This window comes from Sorghum bicolor, chromosome 4 (genome assembly GCF_000003195.3).
Source record: "Sorghum bicolor cultivar BTx623 chromosome 4, Sorghum_bicolor_NCBIv3, whole genome shotgun sequence".
In the NCBI taxonomy this organism is placed as follows: domain Eukaryota; kingdom Viridiplantae; phylum Streptophyta; class Magnoliopsida; order Poales; family Poaceae; genus Sorghum; species Sorghum bicolor.
Genome location: NC_012873.2, coordinates 63,749,044 through 63,768,020, shown reverse-complemented (window position 1 = coordinate 63,768,020; position 18,977 = coordinate 63,749,044). Strand labels below are relative to the sequence as shown.

Below are 18,977 nucleotides of genomic sequence, written 5' to 3'. Positions count from 1 at the left end.
CACACTGGAGACTCAGCTGCGGATTGTCCAGTCAGGAAAAAAAACATTTTAAGATCACACGAAAGCAATAAAACTGAATGCAACGCATCTAACCAGTGGGATGTGGGAAGAAAATTGCCTCTCATTAATAGACGACAGTTGAAGAACAGCTTATAAAGTACTGAAGCTATATATGATGACGCGGCAACGCGGCATTAGCCATGAACCACAAAGAATTACAGAAAACTGCACGCATGCATCTAAACCAGTGGGATGAGAAGAAAATTGCCAACTGGTGTACAGGGCAGGCTTGGCACGAACCAGGGCAAACAGATCTTAGAAAAACCAATGAACGACATATAGTTGCTGCGCAGTGCGCACTTAAAGAACTAGCCTCTTATATATGGGAGACAACTCAGATCATCTTTCCCAAATCCTCCTGTTTACAACGACAACCCTAGGAACACTTCTTTTCGTGGTATGATGGACAACGACCAGATTGTAATAACACACCCTACAAACTTTTGCCATGGCAGCTGATCAGACACTTCAGTCACCCTACGTGGCATTCTATCACCAGGAAAAACCCTACCTTGTAAATTTCAGAGATCAGATTACCAGAGACCACAAGTACCTAACACACAAGGATACATATGCATCTACATTTCAAGACTGTCACCGGCTGTGGACACAAGTTGCAATCCATTAGCATCTCAAGCCTTGCAACATGTAGCCATGTTAAGATTTCAGTTTCTTCTAGCTACCGGCCCAGAAGCCTGTATGATGGCATGTCCTCAATCCTCTGAATATCTTCAATCAACAGCTCCCTTTCTAGCTGACGCCGTGTAGACTTCATGACCGTCTGCAGTTTTAATAGTACAGTCAAGTGAGCAAGAGTTCCCAAGACCCAATGTCTGGGCTCTTCAATTATCTATGGATCTTTCATAAGGTCAAGAAAGGTGAAGTTGCTATTTGGAATTTTTTGAGATCTAGAGCAGAAAAGAACATACGTTAAAGTCCATGTAAGTAGCATGCATGTCAAGCCATTGCTGGTCCATCAGCTTGAAGGTTATGCAGTAGAGAATGTCAAAAGCTCGATCGTTTTCTGAACAACAGAAGTCGAAACATTGAATCAACATTTGTAAGTAATATAACTAGATCCTTCAGTCAGCTCACATTTGAGGGTTTTCTACCTCTGAGAAGTGCAAGTGTAAAACTAAAAGATAGCATTAATATATTATGTGGCCTTAAAATAATGGAGTGGAACTTAGCAAACTGGAACCATCAACAGATCCATTCTGGTCATATAAACACACAGAACTTGTTTAAATTATGCATATTGATGAAACACTATTCTTTCAATCATAGCCATCATCACAAGAAAACAACCTAATGCCAAACAACTTTATGGTACAAGGAATAGTTGGCACAAAAGAAACTAGTGATAAACAGCTCTAGTAGGTTACAATGCCTGTTCCGAAATAGACAATTGAAATAGAGACTATACCTGAAAGAAGCTTTAGGAAAACTGCTCCAAACAATGACCTCGGTTTAACTGCACAGAACATTGAGATTAGGATCAATTTAAAGTGAACCAATAGCCAAAAACTTCTTCTGACATTGCTTAAAATTTGCAGGAACTATTGCTTGACAAACCTGCTTGGAGATCAAGCATCTGAATGAGCATGAAGGTTATATTTACACCAGCTACAGCAAATGGATACTCCCAGATTGCACGGTCACCATTCTGCTTGCGAAGAAGTTCCTGGAAAGATTTCTGCACAGAAAAGTTGGTTAGAGTGATTTATGGGAGGTATAAATAGGTATCTTAGTTAAGTATCACAACGTCATATCATCATGAACATTTCATATTTAAATAAATCACATGTGTAACCAGATTGTTTCAGCATCTATTCTGTTGGATGTAGTTTGCTCTTTTTTTCAGTCTAGCCCAGAGCATATACAGTGGATCTTTTTTTTTCTTTTCCCCTTTTGAAGGGCTTAACAAGGAATATTAGACATTTATAGCCAGAAAATAGCAGCATATGCCACATCTTATTATTAACCAGCAAATGATTATGTTCAGCAAGCCATCTAGGTCATGTTTGCTATGCTCCAAACAGAAGCGCTGAACGCTTGAGTACATCAGAGCCTCAAGTCTTTAAGGCCACATAAATCATTTACAGAAAAGCATGTGACAAAAGCAAAATATTGCTAGAAATAAGGATTTGCACTCACTGGATAGTTCCTAGAAAAGTACAATAGATTCTCCAAGGAGATGAAGCCTCCACCTCTGTAATGCCAACACAACAAAGGATCACCCATCTCTACTCTCTAGGTTAACTAAGGTTACTACTGAGAAAACAGGTAACAGATAGCAGCTGGAACAGAAGAGAAAATGTAATACCTAAAGTCTGTAGATGGGTCTTTCCCTTGCCAACCCATCTCCTTCCATTGTTCTGATATTAGCCCCCGAAGCTCGGTGCCAGGAAAAGAAGCACACCAAAGGGCCTGTAGTGCTTCCTAAGAGAGAAAAATAAGAGAGAAAAATGAGATAACAGGTTAAGTAACTAGCTATGCTTCTCAAATGTCATCTGAAAGGACAGATGAGCAAAACCAGAATATGAAAAGGATGATCTGGATTGAGATGTATATTTGTAACTTGAGCAGGTTAAGTTTTAAGTGTTAACTCATAAAGGAGGATGAGCAGAAACATAACTGAAGTCCTTGCAAAAAAGATCATCTATGTTGAGCGAAAGTAACAGCAAGTACTTCATATCGTTTGCTCATATCTACAGACCTGCTAGATTTTTCAATTTTCTAGTCATGTCAAATTTCATGGCCACTCAATTGAATATCCCATATATGGACCATCAAAAAAAAATCCCATATATGAGGTCCATCATTTTGTGCTGAATATTTTGATTAGAAAATTGTGGGAAAATAGCATGCACCTACTTCGTAATAGAACATGGAATTTCACAAGCAACACGAGATGAACCTCGTAAGGACAGTTTTGCCTCGACAGGAACCTAAGAAGTACCTGATGCTCTCTGTTTGCACTGTCATACTGAACTTCTATCCGGTTTTGTAACCTCTGTAGGCATTCTTCCTGAAACACGCAAAAGAGAATGTCAACTGTGCAAAAAAACACTATCCTGCAGTGTACAGTTAGACCCAAATTCATCAAATTAATAAACAAATTACTTCAGTTAAAAAGGCACTGAAGTGAATTAACAGAGTCAGAGCAATTTTTAGGCAGGTGGTGCAGAAACAATGTGAGATTCAGAGGAGGGTCTGAAGTTCAGGATGAATTCAGTGGGGACTAAACAGTGAGATATTTCAAATTTCATCGACAGGGCCGAGAATCTGGCACCGCTTCAGAACCGCAAGAGCATACTGGGAACCAAATCGTTAAGAAATAGACGAATCCCACCTGCACAGGCGTCAAATCGAAGGAGAGGCGCGCATCGCTGTCCCTCCTCTGCGCGCAGACGCATGAGAGCCCCCTCCCGATCCATGCGCTTGATCCCGTCACGACCTCCGCTGCAGCAACAGCGTACGGACAGCACAGACCATAAGCATCACCCCGTGGCGGGAGCGAGCAACAGCAGTCGCCATATATACAAGCAAAACAAACGAGGAAATATCCAAATCGGGAGGCGAGGTGAGGCGAGGCACCCGAAGAGGAGTGGTGGAAGGCGGCGGCGCGGTCGGAGCCGGAGAGCCGGCGCACGGCGACGAAGGAGCCGGCGCTCCCGTCCATCTCGCCGGCGTAACAGCGACCCTGCTCTGGCCTCCCCCCACTTAGCTTAACTTCGTTCCCCGCTCCCTCCCTCCCGGCCTCTACGCGCAGGGGTTCATGGCGGCGTGCAGCCGGAGCTCCAATCGCGGGCGCGGGGAGTCGAGATCACACAAGGCTGGCGGGCAGATCCCGAGGAGGCAGGAGAGGAGAAAGCGGGTTGCGGCCGGATTGGCACGGCTTCGCGGCGGCCTTGCCTCGCCTCTTCCGTCCGTTGGTTAGTTGGTTGGCTGGCTGGCTGGCTCCGCTTCGTCGTTCTGTTCTGGTTGGGCGCCGCGCTGCGCCGCGCTGGACTGGACGATGATGGTGCACTGCTTCTGCCGCCGCCGCTGCTGCTGTGGATAAATCAATAGGGAATGCTGTCCCTCTTCGCCTTTGCTTGCTCGATTCGCTTTTTTTTCTCTTTAATTATTATTTATATATTTATCAGTTTAATTACCCCTCACAAAAATCCCTTTTGCTTCGTTTGATTTGGGGGCATATATTCCTTTTCGTTTTCCAAGTACTGCCTCCGTCCTAGTAGTAGAAAAAAAAAATATGTAATTGTGTGTTTGACGTAAACCAAATTACCTTAATAATTTAACTAAGTTTCATAAAAAATAGTATCAATATTTATATGACCCCATGTTTATTTGCTATTAAATATTAATATGTTTTTATTTATATTTAATTAAAATTAAGATGGTTTGATTTTACAAAACTAAATTGCATCTTTCTGGAAGGTGGGGGTACCTAATCTAAGTTTGTAGGAGTAGATCAGTGTGTTTACGTGTTAATGTAGCTCATCAAGGGAGGTATTAGGAAGTTTGGCGAATGGCGTAGCTCCAAGAAATGTAGAGCTGGAGCTATGAGTATATTAAAAAGAATCGGGTGAATAACTATGTTAGGATTTTGGACTAGACACATATAATAACTACTTTTGATTCATTCTAAAATTATAAACTTATATAAAGTCTTGGGGTGGCTACAGCTATATATGCTAAAAATGCCCCCTGCTGTCAAGTTCTCTTTTGGAGGCAGCCGGCTCAATTTTATTTGAGCACGCATGCGTTGTCTAACCCAATATCGAGCGCAGTTCGTCATTGGTGTTGGTGGGTAATCTGTTTCGATCTGCTGAACCACCCGAAGAGCTTCTTAAAAGATCAATGTAATGTACTATCGGATTGCTTGAGCTGTCATCTGCTGACCTGACGCAGCTATCGCCGTTGCGTTGAGGCAGCGCGCGGCCAGTTTGGTCCGGTGTTGACAGGTGGCGACTACCAGTTCAACGCCCGGTCTCTCGTCTAGGTGGACCTGGACCGAACAGCGTCCTAATCCTACGCTGTCCACTGACCTAATCCCACCCACACCTTTTTTCCCTTCAAAAGGCAGCGAATTCGTCGTCACGCTAATCATATGGTGTGTGTCGGTTGGGACTATGCTTAAACGCCCATCTTCCTTATAAAAGTAGTAGTAGTAGTAGTAGTACTTTCCATACGTACATTAGTTCATCGGCACTTTCCATACATGCGCAGCGATCCGGCGGGGAACGTAGTACTACACGCCCGATCGAGCATCGGTATGAACAAACCGGCGCCGTTCAAACCGATGCGCCGCCGAGCAACAAGCCATGAACGGAGATGGAGTGCTTCGTTGACTGTATCTTCTGCGACTCTGCTGCAGACCTGCAAGCAAGGGCGAAGACGAGTTATATAGTAATTAATAAAATAATGTATGTATCAGGAGCTCCTAAATCGTGGTTTTCAAATGTGCAGCTCAGAAGCCAGAGCAAATTAAACTGCAAACCCAACGATCGATGACGATGTTGAGAGAGGAGACGGTGAGCCGTCCTAATCCCTCGACGGTCAGGTTAGGCTGCCGGACGGACCGGACCCCAGCCAGGGAAAAAGGCGTCTCGCTCGCCCTCGCCGCGGGCGCGTGTGGGGGGATCACCGAATCACGGGCCGACACCGCCGCCGTGGGCTCCGGCTGCCCCCCCCTCCCCACTTTTCCACGGTGGCCGCTCCTCTCACATCGCGGGAGGCGGAAAACGATGGTTCGGGCGGCGGGGGCGCGCGATCGCATGGTCGGTGTCGCGGCGCGGCGCGGTACGCCTCGGGACCTCGGGTGGTCAGAGCGAGGGCGCGCCGCGCGCGCGCGGGGACGCAGGCAGCAGCCCTTTGTGTGAAGTCGCCGCGACCGAGCGGCGTGTCGGGCCGGTGCCGGGGCCGCGGGACGCGCGCGCGGATGGGATGGACGGGACGGGATTGGGATGTGACGCGTACGTCTCCTGGATCGGTGCACCGGAGCGAGCAGGCAGGCAGGCAAGCAAGCTGCTGGTCACCACTTCGGATCGGATCGGAGAGCTGGGACCCCGTGCTTCGAGCATGGGCTTTTGCGCTTGGAACGGCATGTTTGGATCGGAGAACCGTAGTAGCCCGTAACGACGAAGAATTTGTTGTGGCTACTGAATTTTGAGTCGTTATATATAAATAAATCTTTTTGTGCATGGTATGTTACTCTTCTCTGTAACTTTATTGTGTACGTTGGTTTGGATCTCACCACAACAGAGCACAGGATGGTAACGAATTCGGGTAAGCTAGTAGGTGACGCCGTGACGGTGCTTAATGGTCCTAGGCTCCCAGCATTGTTTTTAATTTATTGGAATGCATGGTTGGCGAAAAAAGTGAGCATCATTATATTAAGGGGGCAAGTCGACATGATTAGATCCTACGGGGTTCATCATTATCAGGATTAAGTAGGATGATGTGAACTTTGCCGTGCTCTGATCTCTAATAGTACTCGGCGGCGGCTTGCATTGGCGCCTCTTTTTATGCATGGAACATTTGAGCATAACAATAATACTATTACTATCACCCACGTTGCGGTGAGATCGTGCTTTAAAGCTTTATAAAGTGACTAGATACTGATCGATTAACCTTCAGAAAGAAGTCACTGATGACTTTTCCTTAGAGGGGGAAAGGGAACCCGAATGATATTGGTCCTCTCACGCTCAAGTGCTCAACCGATGATAAATAAATCCGATCGAGTTGTTATAAATCCGATCGAGTTGTTATACCAACCTAAGCGAACAAAAGTGTTGTGCTAATTATTGGTGTCCGAACAAGCATCAAACTGATTTGCACGCTGAAAATTTTAAATAGAAGACGGTCTTGGTGTAAAGCCGCAATGTCGATCCGATCGAATTAAGAATTATTCTCCTTTTTTCAAAAACAAATTAAATCCGTGCGTACCTGAGCATATATATGGAACCTCATTCCCGTCAAACAAAGTAGCGGTAATGATTTAACTACTTTATCATGCATTCATGCGCAACACTTGGCAACAAAATGAATCATCTCCCAGTAACCCCCCCTCTAAATCTCTAAAATCAACCTACTAGTTGGCGTTGATTTGCTGTGCACGTGAACGTCACGTGATACATGCTTGGAAACACCAAAAAAACAACGAAGGAACCGATCCTATCTGCGTCGCTGTTTTCAGCAAAACTGTCGCTACCTTGTGGTTACAAACTCCAAATTTAGCGGGGGAATCGTACCAATCGGTGTGCAGCAAGCCACAGAGCTTATAATTTGTATACTACTTGACTTTGTGCATCAAGAACTAGCTAGTAACATCGTCCAAGTGTAGAGCGAGGCAAACAAGAATAACAAGACCTCATCTTCTGAAACACCAAGCAAGATTATTAATAACTGAAACACGCACGCATGAGTGCATGACGCATGGCATTCTTAGGCCTTACTTAGATCTAAATTTTTTTTGGATTTTGACGCTATAACATTTTCGTTTTTATTTGACAAATATTGTCCAATCATGTTGTAACTAGGCTTAAAAGATTCGTCTCACGAAAAACTGTGCAATTAGTTTTTGTTTTTATTTATATTTAATGCTCTATATATATGCCACAAGATTTGATGTGACGAGAAATCTTAAAAAAAAATTAATTTTGGGGTAAACTAAACAAAGCCTTAATTCGCAGGCCTAGGTCAGGTCGGTCACAGATCGATGTTGACCACCTAGATCTTGATATAGATCGAGTGTGAGCAAGCTCCGCAACGTGTGTTCCGAAAGATTCTCGCTACGAATCCATGACGAATCCGCCTAAACTATCGCTCCCGGCTGAGTCATCAAGGGGCACGCATCGATCTGTTGGCAGCGCACATGCAAGGCAGATATGTGTGTGCCGCAGTGTGGCGTGTGCGCGTGCAAGTGCAGCGCACCACGGCACCAGTCACTATTCTCCAAGGCATGGGAAGCCTTCTCCATGCAGCATATATGTCAACGACGTGGCGACGTATCGTCGGTTCGTGCTTACCGATCAGGGAAGAGGGAACCGATTGCGAATTATCATCGTATATATCGCAATTTCACAGGGACATGCATGCATGGTACGGTGGGGGTGGCTAGGCTTCCGTTTTCACGATTCTGCTGGCAGTTTGTACAACCTCCCAGACGCCGTGGATCGGAGCTGGTGCAGTGGAGATACTGCTCTGGATGCCTGGATCGGTGGAGAGAGTCGGGAGCGACGAAGGGAATAGCGTGCAGCCGTGCAGCGATCTCCAAGCCCTCTGAAGCTAGCTGCCCCGTGAACATGTGTATAATTGTACAGGTAGTCGAAGTCGAACGTGCAGTAAAGATAGGCAGATGCTGGGGACATACGTATGTTGGGCCACCAACTCTATGGGCCATGAGCCTCGGCAACTCTTGTTTTTTAAGTACAAAACTAGGCCCGTGCGTGTCAGTCATTCAATATTATTTTTCTCTTACAACAAATCAGTGAACGTAGACAAACGAACGGACTGTATTTTGCTAATTTTTCTTTGCAATTTTATGGTGCCATAAGAATTTTGCCATGTGCCAAGGTCGTGGCATAGAAGTTAGAACCAGCATTTTGGTTCTGCTTTGGTCTTTAACAGAACTATTCCTCCCCTCAGAGACAGTGAGGCACCCACACGATAACAAGAGGAAAACAAGTGGCACGGACATACCAGACACAGTGAGGCACCCTTGACAAAATTACAGAGGTGCACTGGTGCCCAGCCAAAACAGGTTTATTATTTCAGGCCATAGAAAAGGTCAACCCGTAGCCCACCTGCACGTATACGATGATAAGCAGCAATATAGCATATGCAGTTAATTCTCTTTCAGAGCAACAATGAGAAGCTTCAACAAAATTATTCAATCAATTATCTTTCAGAACAACACTCCTCACATGCTCTTTGCAACGTCAGAATTCCAACTTACAATATTGGAACTCAACATTCTAAATCAGGAACCAAAAAAACGTAGAATACCTGAACTTCTTCAATCCTGAATCCTATAAATTTAAAGAAAAACGCAAGAAAAATGCAAGATTAGAACATTTGGATGAATGAAGCATGGAAAAATACAATAATTTAATGAATGACACAAAGGAATTTTTCTGAGGTTCAACCTCCCGGTGGAGTTTCTCCAAAATTCCTATTAAATAAGCTATTAAGCCCCCCTCTAGAACAAAGGAAAATGGAGAAAATTCTAGAGAATTAATATTATTTATATAGTAAAATTACCTATGGTCCCCTTTGAAAAAAAAGATCTGGTTCCTACAAACGCTATGAAATTCTTATGAAATGGCATGTTTCATAGGAATTGTACCAAGAGGTTAAACCTCATGAAATTTTCTGTTGTCACTCTCTCTCTCTCTCTCTCTCTCTCATCAAATTCGTATATTTGGTTCAATCTTATAATTTCATGTGTTTTCTCGATCCACAGAATTCAAGATGTTAGGACACTCTATACCTGCGTCCTGTGTTCTAAAGAGACTCTTATTACATAGGAATTTAATTTCAGGATTTGTAGAAACTCAATCCTTTTTCCAAAGGGCTTCGTAAGAAATTTTCTTATAGAATTTCAATCCTCTAGAATTCTTCTATTTTTCCTTTGTTCCAAAGGGGCTAATGCAATAGACATCAACGCTCTTTCTTGACACTCCTATATCAGTTCCTCACTACCAATCGTTGAATGAATACAGCTTCCGTCCTGATATACTAGATACAGAAAGAATAAGAAAACAGAGGGGCAAATACAAATGGAGGATGAACCAAGCACGGATGGAATGATCTGCAACCCGTTATCGTTTCATATAACTACGATGCAAACAACAAAATAATGAAAATGGAGACTAGGGCAGAAATTTCATCTTCTTTTCCCGAGCGAGATTTTTCCCGATGTCGGTCTGAACAATACTTCCATAGGCTGCAACCTTTTCTTGCATCTTATGCATCAGCCGGTGGAGAAGAGAAGATGAGGCTCATCAGGAGACCCACCAGAACACCTATTAGCCCAGCAAACGCAGCAAACGTCAAGGAGAAACCTGCATCGCCCTTGCGGCTCCTACGCCTCCGAAGCACATCCTGAAACCGTAGTGTTTGTTATTGATATCTACAAAATTCAACAAAAGAAAGAAAAAGAGTGTGTTTTTCCTAAAAGCTAACCTAAAATGCATAGGGATATATTCAACAATGCTTGTAGATGATGAACCTTTTCGCACACATCATCAAGTTTACTAAACAAACTACAGCCGGGCTAACTACTTTGATTTCCTTTAGCTGTGGCCACAAAAACTTCTTCGTTAACTACTTTACTCATGTTACAGTTCTTATTAGGCCAATATCCAATTGTTAATAAAAAAAGGCGACCCAAAGTCCAAATGTCAAGTAGAATATGTCAAGTAGAATATGGGAACAAAATGAAGCGAAAGAAGTTTGATACACTGTACCAATTCACGTTGCATTTGCTGATTTTGCTGAAGCATGTTATCTCTTTCTTCCTTCAACCGCTGAATTGTCTGGATCTGAGCAAAACAAAAGGGGATAACTTACTGAGAAAAAAAATGACCAAATTGTCCCAAAGGATGTTTACTCATTCATACAATCTTGATCAGTAATGCACAAACTTTGTGTTGCAATGAAACAATATCTTTGGATAACCCAAGACTTTCTCTGAATTTTCAGTTACAAACTTGGAACATGTCGATCAAGTTAAAGAGAGCTACTTTGGTTGAAATGGACTATAGGGAGAAAAAAAATCCAAATTCTGTCCCCAGTGCATGAGGCAACATGCTCATGGGCTTCTGGGCATTCCTCCCTCCCTCAATAATGACATCCCAATTATAGGTACCTTTCCCACAATCAACTTTACGATCTTTCAACTGTCAAATCATGTTACGTCAACATCTTCCTTATTATTTCTTAGACTTGCACTTCCCAAATTTCATATTAATGCCACCATGGCATTATCCCAATATCACTTTAAGAATCTAAGATGAAATGGAGTAACAGTTGTTCTCATTGCACAATCGTTACAGAATCATGATAAGCTTAAAGCATAACATACTCAGGTTAGCACAACTATTTGTCCTACAAATTCATCAGAGGAAAATCTTAAACATCACGTATTTTCGATCAAGTACCAAATTAAAAGTGATAAGAATTGCTGGGATAAAGCGAATTACCTCTTCAATGCTTGCATTCTTCAGCATCTGAAAAGTACAGCCAAACAAACGATCAATAGTAAGAGTTTAAACTGAAAATATAAGTGTATCACAAGCTGCATACATATCACAACAGAGCTGCCACAAACTCACCGTCAAATCGTCAGATGCCCCTTTGAAGCTCCGGCTTCCTAGAGATGACACACTAGAGTCATCTGAACCTCCACTAGGTAATGTGTAAACAACCTTGAGCTTCATTTCCTCAATTACCTTATCAGTTTCCTTGTTGAACTGCGCATATGTAACCATATAGCATATGGCTGTGGATATCATTTCACTATAGTGATAATGTGACCCTAAACCTTACAAATCTGTTCTGCATTTCTTGCTCACCGTATCAGGGGGGATCTCATCCATGTCGGTACTGGCAGGCACCTTCGTGCTCTGAATCAAGAACTTATCCTTGCATTGCATATCTGGTGGGAACTCTTTCTGTGCCTGCAGCGTAACTGAACCCCCAAATTGGAAGGCAGGGAGATACAAACACTTACACATCGAAATCCAAATGGAGGATCCTAAACATAGCCATGGATCACAAACACTTACTCGTTATTGTGCAAGAATCCCATGGCTGGACGATGCTCGCGTTCGGCCGGACAAAATACTTCCTCGGTGATGTTGTTTTGACCTGAAAATAAATTGGGCAAATTGGACCAGACCTAGTTTAGTTTTCTTCTCCTCAAACACCAAACCTGGTTCGATTTTCATCAAGCAAAACGCGGAAATTCTGAGGTGAACATCACGGAATAGGGAAAGTTATGGACCTTGAATGCGACATGGTGCTCGCTGTTGTTCACCACCTTGAGATTGCAATAGCACGGCTTCTCCAGCTCAACTGCGCGCAAGAATTCAACGCGGAGAAATTCCACGGAAGTTTAACCAATCGCAATGCGAACGAAAATACCAAGAAATCCGCACAACTTACACAAGAAGGTGAGCTCCTCGGGGTAAACCGAGATCAGCGTTCCGCTACCTCCCATTGCAACCACCTGATCAAATAAACAGAAAAAGAAGCCACAAGATGAATATACTGCCGCATTAAAAAGAGGGAAGAGATTACTTTCTGTTAGTTTGTTTGGAGCGGATTCCGAACCTTTCCTTCCAAGAACTGAGTGCAAGCAAAATAGATAAACTAACAAAAGGCAACGATTTGGAGGAGAAGTCGGGAGGGGAGGAAGCCAGGGGGCGGAGGAGGAAAGAGAGAAACCAATGGGTTTGCAGTTTGCTTTGCTTTTCTTGGCTCCCAGCGACATTGACGGGGCAGCACTCACTTCTTGGGCCCGTGGCACTGTGGCAGTTCTCCTTTCTGGGGGGTTTTATTTATTTTTTTAGTGAACGGCATTGCTCTCTCTTTTTTTCTTCTTTTATTGGTGGTTGGTGATTTATGCTACTTTATTCAGCGTGCTGTTTCCAGGACTGGAAAGGCATGGCTTTTGTAGTTCTTGTTAACCAGTTTCAGTTTAATAGTATATTGTTATCTTACATGACATAAACACATTTTGCAATACTCTGATGAAAAAAATTTAGGAACAAGTATTTTGGGGGCTATTTAGCACAAAAAGTAAATCATCACTAGAATTCCTAAAATCTAAGAAAATTGTGATGCTGTGCTCCTGTCAAGGTACTTGTAGTGCCACAATTATATGCATTTATTCGCATAAATCTCCATACAGTACAAAGCGGGAAGTGCAAAAAATATCTCTCAAGAATATTCTGTCTGATTGAAGTATTAAACAAACATTAGCAGTTTCGCTCTGCATTCTCATCTACAAACCATTGGGGCATACGTGACCTGTACTCTACTTGTGGTAGGAACTCATGCAGTTTTTTTATACATACCAGATGAGATTATCAATCATTTTTGTCATTGTCAGACAGGAGTGACAAAGAATATTATGAGGTCCCAGATTCCCAGTTGTTGCTTTAAGGAAAAACGAGCTAAACTTAAACTGAAATTTTGGGGCTGAGGTACTAGTAGTAAACCAGACTTGAAGATAGATAGTCTTTTACAAACTAGAGGGATACTGAAATGATTGAAGGTTCAACAAACCTGTCCTGTCCAGCAAAGGACAAGGACTTTAGGGCTAGTCATGTCAACTGCTAATCCACAAAAAACACAGGCCTACTGTGCGTATGTTCCATGACAGGCATTCTTTTTGACGATAACAACATACGTACAGTACATATTAAATAAGTTGCACATGTACTTGAGTCCCCATGATCCTCATAAAAGGATGCAATTAAATTCATAATAACAAGGCCTTAGTACGAATTTTGTACAAGACGACAAAGAAGCATTGCATTGCAAGCCAAGTAGTATATGTTATAAAGCTGTAGTAGACATTACACATCTGATATCTGAGAATTACAGTGAAATGCGCTGATTTGGACAGGGAAGTGAAAAAAAGGTTTTCTAAGAGAAATCGAAATGGTGGTGGAAGAAGATGTTCTGTCAGCAGATCTGATGTCACTTGAAGGTTGAAAAGCGGGGAAGCTTGTCTTTCAGGTAGTACAACTTTGCTCTCCTCACTTTCCTGTGCCTGATTACCGTGATCTCCTTGATCCTGGGTGAGTACCTGCAATGAAATATGTAGGTGCAGTTACCAAATTTGCTGCATGTATTCTGAGTTTGAAGTTTCAAGCATTTAGCATGCGATCAGCCACCATAACTTATCCAATAAACAGAACTGCAGGTAACCACATAGCCACATAGGGAGCAGCCCTACACAAAGTAAGGCTTATCAAAATAAAAATTCTCTTCACCGTCTGCTGAGAACATGGTCAACAGCACATAACAGATGGCTAAGCTGTGTTTGGTTGAGCTTCTGAAAAGTGTTCTGCTTCCAAAAAGTAGAAAGCCTACCAAATAGGTGAAACCTGAAGCAGCTGTTTTCGTTTTTTGGCTTTCTGCTTTCTGCCTTTTGAAATTGGTGGAAATAGAGAGGATGGGTAGGTTTTATACTTGTTTTAGCCAAACAACTTATAGGTTTTTCACAGCACATAGATCACAGTAGCCTTTTCACATCTCACAGCTCACAACTTCTTTTCCACGGATCACAGCCAAACCAAATAGACCCTAAGTCCATTTGAACACACGAAAGGGGTAAATTGATGGCGAAGTTGACAAATAGTTATGTAATAATAAACAATACAATTATAGTGCTTAATCTCAATACCTTTTCTTTTGCAGAAAAATCTCAAGTTCACATAGGTATAACAAAACAAAGTGTCATGGTAGAATAGGACTATGGGATAATTGTTTAGCATGACAAGAGATCACTGTAAATACTTGCATGCTTCTGATCCTATGTGATAGCTCTTAAGTTTTTTTCTTGCGTTAAAAGAAAGATAGCCCTTCAGTTTTGCTGAGATGAAATTATAAATAAAGGGAAAGCAAGAGGATCAAAGAATGGCCAAGGCACGGCATTTATCTGGATTTGTAAATCTTCTGGTATGATACTGAGAGATAATGTGTATTCAGCTAGAATTCATGAATCATGACAACCTATCAACATTTGTCATGGGCATAAAGAGGGGCGCCGTAGGGCGCAAGTGTCCTAGTTGGGCCTTAAGCCCATTAGTGTTAATTAGTGTCTCTCTTAGTTATTTGTCTATAGGAATAGTACCATATTGTCTAGGCACAAGAGGTGTTAGTCCTATGTACCTTTTATATTCAGCCCATGGAGCACAATGTAAAGCAAGCAATGAATTATGAAGAAACAATTCTAGTCTCCCTCAATCTCTCAAGCTCTTGGCAAAGCATAAGGCCTAGTTATCCCAAAGCTCTTGGCAAAGCATAAGGCCTAGTTATCCCAAATACACCTCGTCCATAACATCTGGTATCTAGAGTCCAGCGATCCTCTTCATCCAAAAAAAAAACATCGATTCAGATCCCGATCCCCACCACCATCCGCCGCCGCCGCCGTCGCCGTCGCCGCCGCCACAACTCCAACACCGGCAGCCACCACCACAACCACCAGGCCGCCGTCCGCCTCCCCCTGCACCGACCTCGAAGCTTCCCTGGCGACCATCACAGCCGCCATGAGGGCCAACGCCGCCGCCATCAAGGCCCTGTCCACTGAGTGCTCGGCGTCCAGCAACAGCTCGGCTGCCGGGAAACACCACAACAATCGTCCGCCGCGGTTCCAGAAGCTGGGTTTTCCGCGTTACGACGGTAATTCCGACCCCCTCATCTTCATCAACAGCTGCGACACATACTTTCGTCGAGAGCGCATCATGGAGGAAGAAAAGGTATGAATGGCTTCCTGTCATCTGGACGATGGCGCTCGTACGTGGTTCCTCCAAGTCCAGGAGGAGGGCACCCCGACATGGCGTCGCTTCACCGAGCTCCTGCAGCGGCGCTTCAAACCAACTCCGCGCCCCAATCCGCTCCACCGGCTGTCCCTTGGTGTCGACAACTGCCTACGCAGCCTTGCGGAGATGACCGCACAGCTGGATCGCCTCCGGGTGCGTCTCGAGAAGGAGGACCGTGAACGCCGGGCAGTTGTACGCCTCCAGGCAGCAGCACGGGGACTCCTGGCACGTCGCCGAGCGCAGGCTCTTCGTGCCACAAAAGCATCGAAGGAGCAAGCAACGGTGCGCCTCCAGGCAGCAGTGCGAGGAATGCTTGTCCGTCGCATGGTGCGGCAGATACGCATGCTCCTCAGCTCGACATTGTCGTACGTGTTCATCCACTCGGACTCGCCGATACGGCCTGCGGCTCCAATTGCAGTGGGGGTCCAAGTATGGGTGTTTCCAGTGCAGCGACCTCGCATCAGCATCCAGCATCAGGCATCAAAGGCTATCTTATTCATCCTTGTGCCTGCCGTGGTGCTAGACACTTTCAGCATTAGAGCCAGCTGCTTCACACTCCACCCTTCAGCCTACATGAAGCCAGCAGAGGCGCTCTTTCCATGGGATCCAGGTGGATATCCTTATATTTTAGTCTTCAATAAAAAAGGGAAGCCGAGATGTAAAAGGCTTAACCCTATTTCGCTTCAGCTCTCCAGCTCGAGGACGAGCTAGGTCTCCAAGGGCGGGGGAGATGTCATGGGCATAAAGAGGGGCGCCGTAGGGCGCAAGTGAGGGCCTTAAGCCCATTAGTGTTAATTAGTGTCTCTCTTAGTTATTTGTCTATAGGAATAGTACCATATTGTCTAAGCACAAGAGGTGTTAGTCCTATGTACGTTTTATATTCAGCCCATGCGGCACAATGTAAAGCAAGCAATAAATTATGAAGAAACAATTCTAGTCTCCCTCAATCTCTCAAGCTCTTGGCAAAGCATAAGGCCTAGTTATCCCAAAGCTCTTGGCAAAGCATAAGGCCTAGTTATCCCAAATACACCTCGTCCATAACAACATTTCAAAAGAAATTTTCAAGTTCCGCTACGCACTTGTAAGCACTGCAAACTGAACCAATTATATATCCCATTTAAACAAAGGTACACCAAGTATCGTGTTCATTATTTCATTGTTTATTCACTTATCAGAACCAATCAACCCAATTCAAAGTGTATCCTATGAGAGCACAGAAGTCACAAGGTATATAAAGAATGACAGATGCACTTCAAAATTTTAATATACCAGTACTCCAGTAGACTTGTTTCTATTTTAACATACAGAATGACATAGATCCAGTCAATTTTTTTCCGTGGATACATAAAAACTTTTGAGTACTACTCCCTCCGTCCACGAAAGAATCAATTCCTAGAATCCGTGCCTATCTATGGCATAAAATGTGCATCATATGAAAATATATTCTATGATGAATCTAATGATACTAATTTGATACCATAACTCTTAGCATTTTTTTCTAGAAATTTGGTCAAAGTTTAAAAAGTTTGACTTAGGACAACTCTAGAAATTGATTCTTTCGTGGACGGAGGGAGTAACGTTTTAGCAACAGTGTCACTGCAAAATACTAACCAAATATATGCACAGCACAGATAAAGAACATACAAACAACTTACACTGGGAAGGTAATCTCAACTCCTACACCAGCAATGATCCTTCTGACACGGATTGTGGTGTGAACACCAGCTTTGTGCTTTGCGATGATTATACCCTTAAAGAGTGACAATCTCCTCTTGTTGGGCCGTTGCTGCAAGATTTTGCTTCAGGTATCAATTATTGTCCAATTAGGAATGGACCAAGCACCACACCAAAGATGGGAAATTTTTACCATCCTAAGCTCAATGATATCGCCAGGCCTCAGATCTGGTACTGTCTTCACCTTCTCAGCCTCCTCAATAAACTGCTTATTCAGAATCTACAACACGAAAATAATTCAAGGAATAAGGACATAGCATGTCAAGCTTCAGTGATTCACAGAATCATAATGCATTGTACCAACACAATGAATGAACAACCAGGGATTTTGCAAAACAGTCAAAACACCAAATTTATACCCCGCCATGTGACTGTGTTAATGACACCGTGCAACTGTCCAAGAAAACAGAGACTTAAATAAAGCTCATCAAAGATATTAGACACGTTGCTGACTTCTCTACATTACCAGGCTCTCCAGGACAGGACTACATGTATTAAGAAGTTTGCATAAATAGTGAGAAAATAAGCTCTTCACTTCGTCCAGTACTAATTCCAATGGGCCGCTGCTTGGAGGCTATGCTGCCAAGAACTAAACAAGCTACTTGTAAGCATTTGCCACAGAGAACTAGAATTCTGAAAAGCACGCAAAGTGATGCTACACCTCGATAAGACGAGAACCTGCTGCCTCGCAGTCGCAGACTAACCTTTCTACAGTATAATTCGCAGCCTATATTTTCACATTATCCAATACTAGATGCTAATCAACTTCATGAAGAGCCCGTGCAAGAAATCCTCACCCCAATTATTTCGCCGAACTTAACCTTCGGCTTGCTCGGCGGCGGCGGTTCCTCTGCCTCCTCTTCCTCGGCCTCCGCCACAGCGACAGCCCCCTCGGCCACCTCTTCTTCGGATTCAGCTGAGGAAGTGACAGGCTCCTCAGTCTCCGGTTCTCCGGCTTCGGCACTGGCGTCAGCGCGCGCGATTATGTGGGTGGTCCGGCGAGGGGAAGCGCACAGGGAGAGCCGGCGGAATGAGGAGGCCACGGCTAGGACCTGCGGCGGCGGCGACCGGTGGGATAGGAAGGCGTGGGGAAGCACGACGCCGGAGATGGCGGTGGCGGAGGCGGCGGCGGCCATCGGAAGGTTGAGTCGGGCCAACGTGTCAGCGGCGGAGCATGGGACGGAGGAAGGAGGGAGGGGAAGGCGCGGCGCCGCGGCGGGAGGATTGGGGAGAGACGCTATCCGCCTATCTCTTTGTGGGGTGGGGGCTGTGACGCTGCACGCGGGCCCCAGACTTCTAACCAACACTGAGATCGGAGCCGTTGGTCTTTTTACTCCTTTGCGGATGCGGAGGAGGAAAAAAGGACGCTTTGAACGCAGGAATTTGACTGGAACCTTCTGTTTGATAGTTCCTTTAACTAGAGCTCCGATAGTTTGAAAGGCTAGGCCATTGATAGTATAAACTAGAACCACCTATTGTGTATCTATTGGACTATGTCCAACAGTTTAATGGAGATTAGTTAATAAAAAACAGATTGTGTAAGTAAGTTCATACTATTAGGATTTTAAAAGCATGTGATAACCTCATAGAATCCATTCAGTTTCTCGTAGGGTTGTG

The 18,977-nt window shown here is 44.0% G+C and overlaps 4 protein-coding genes across 5 annotated transcripts; all 4 read right to left on the bottom strand.

Moving 5' to 3' along the window:
* LOC8076247 (ELMO domain-containing protein A) lies at positions 316–4,151 on the bottom strand. Of its 2 annotated transcripts, XM_002452778.2 has the most exons (9): positions 3,661–4,129; positions 3,416–3,525; positions 3,023–3,091; positions 2,387–2,502; positions 2,218–2,272; positions 1,636–1,756; positions 1,487–1,534; positions 990–1,084; positions 316–841 (listed from the first exon to the last, which is right to left on the bottom strand). In XM_002452778.2, the coding sequence occupies exons 1-9, from the start codon at positions 3,743–3,745 to the stop codon at positions 740–742; spliced, it is 801 nt and encodes a 266-aa protein (XP_002452823.1). In that variant the 5' UTR covers positions 3,746–4,129; the 3' UTR covers positions 316–739. The 2 variants fall into 2 exon arrangements, with proteins under 2 accessions (XP_002452823.1, XP_021316047.1); XM_021460372.1 differs by having other exon boundaries at positions 3,416–4,151.
* LOC110434851 lies at positions 5,198–5,845 on the bottom strand. The gene is made up of 2 exons (XM_021459607.1): positions 5,567–5,845; positions 5,198–5,445 (listed from the first exon to the last, which is right to left on the bottom strand). Exons 1-2 carry the CDS (start codon positions 5,843–5,845, stop codon positions 5,269–5,271), a joined length of 456 nt encoding a protein of 151 aa, XP_021315282.1. The 3' UTR covers positions 5,198–5,268.
* Positions 9,675–12,604, bottom strand: LOC8076246 (vesicle-associated protein 2-1). Its single transcript, XM_021458534.1, is given in 10 exon segments — positions 9,675–10,173; positions 10,539–10,613; positions 11,274–11,300; positions 11,406–11,543; positions 11,646–11,761; positions 11,859–11,940; positions 12,077–12,147; positions 12,238–12,301; positions 12,406–12,445; positions 12,447–12,604. Coding segments are annotated over 10 exon segments (870 nt in total). The 5' UTR covers positions 12,566–12,604; the 3' UTR covers positions 9,675–10,035.
* LOC8073975 (50S ribosomal protein L19-1, chloroplastic) lies at positions 13,520–18,638 on the bottom strand. Its single transcript, XM_002452776.2, has 4 exons — positions 18,158–18,638; positions 17,494–17,580; positions 17,282–17,412; positions 13,520–13,888 (listed from the first exon to the last, which is right to left on the bottom strand). The coding sequence occupies exons 1-4, from the start codon at positions 18,494–18,496 to the stop codon at positions 13,780–13,782; spliced, it is 666 nt and encodes a 221-aa protein (XP_002452821.1). The 5' UTR covers positions 18,497–18,638; the 3' UTR covers positions 13,520–13,779.

What these genes read in the sequence shown, in the direction of transcription:
- LOC8076247 (XM_021460372.1), bottom strand. Translation starts at nt 3,745, where the DNA reads ATGGACGGGAGCGCCGGCTCCTTCGTCGCCGTGCGCCGGCTCTCCGGC. An exon ending in TCGATTTGACGCCTGTGCAG is followed by an intron (nt 3,092 to 3,415) that starts GTGGGATTCGTC and finishes TGCGTGTTTCAG; the next exon opens with GAAGAATGCCTACAGAGGTT. An exon ending in ACTTTTCTAGGAACTATCCA is followed by an intron (nt 1,757 to 2,217) that starts GTGAGTGCAAAT and finishes TTTTCTGTGCAG; the next exon opens with AAATCTTTCCAGGAACTTCT.
- LOC8073975 (XM_002452776.2), bottom strand. Translation starts at nt 18,496, where the DNA reads ATGGCCGCCGCCGCCTCCGCCACCGCCATCTCCGGCGTCGTGCTTCCC. An exon ending in AGTTCGGCGAAATAATTGGG is followed by an intron (nt 17,581 to 18,157) that starts GTGAGGATTTCT and finishes TTCGTGTTGTAG; the next exon opens with ATTCTGAATAAGCAGTTTAT. An exon ending in ATATCATTGAGCTTAGGATG is followed by an intron (nt 17,413 to 17,493) that starts GTAAAAATTTCC and finishes AAAATCTTGCAG; the next exon opens with CAACGGCCCAACAAGAGGAG.
- LOC110434851 (XM_021459607.1), bottom strand. Translation starts at nt 5,845, where the DNA reads ATGCGATCGCGCGCCCCCGCCGCCCGAACCATCGTTTTCCGCCTCCCG. An exon ending in ACATCGTCATCGATCGTTGG is followed by an intron (nt 5,446 to 5,566) that starts GTTTGCAGTTTA and finishes CCTTGCTTGCAG; the next exon opens with GTCTGCAGCAGAGTCGCAGA.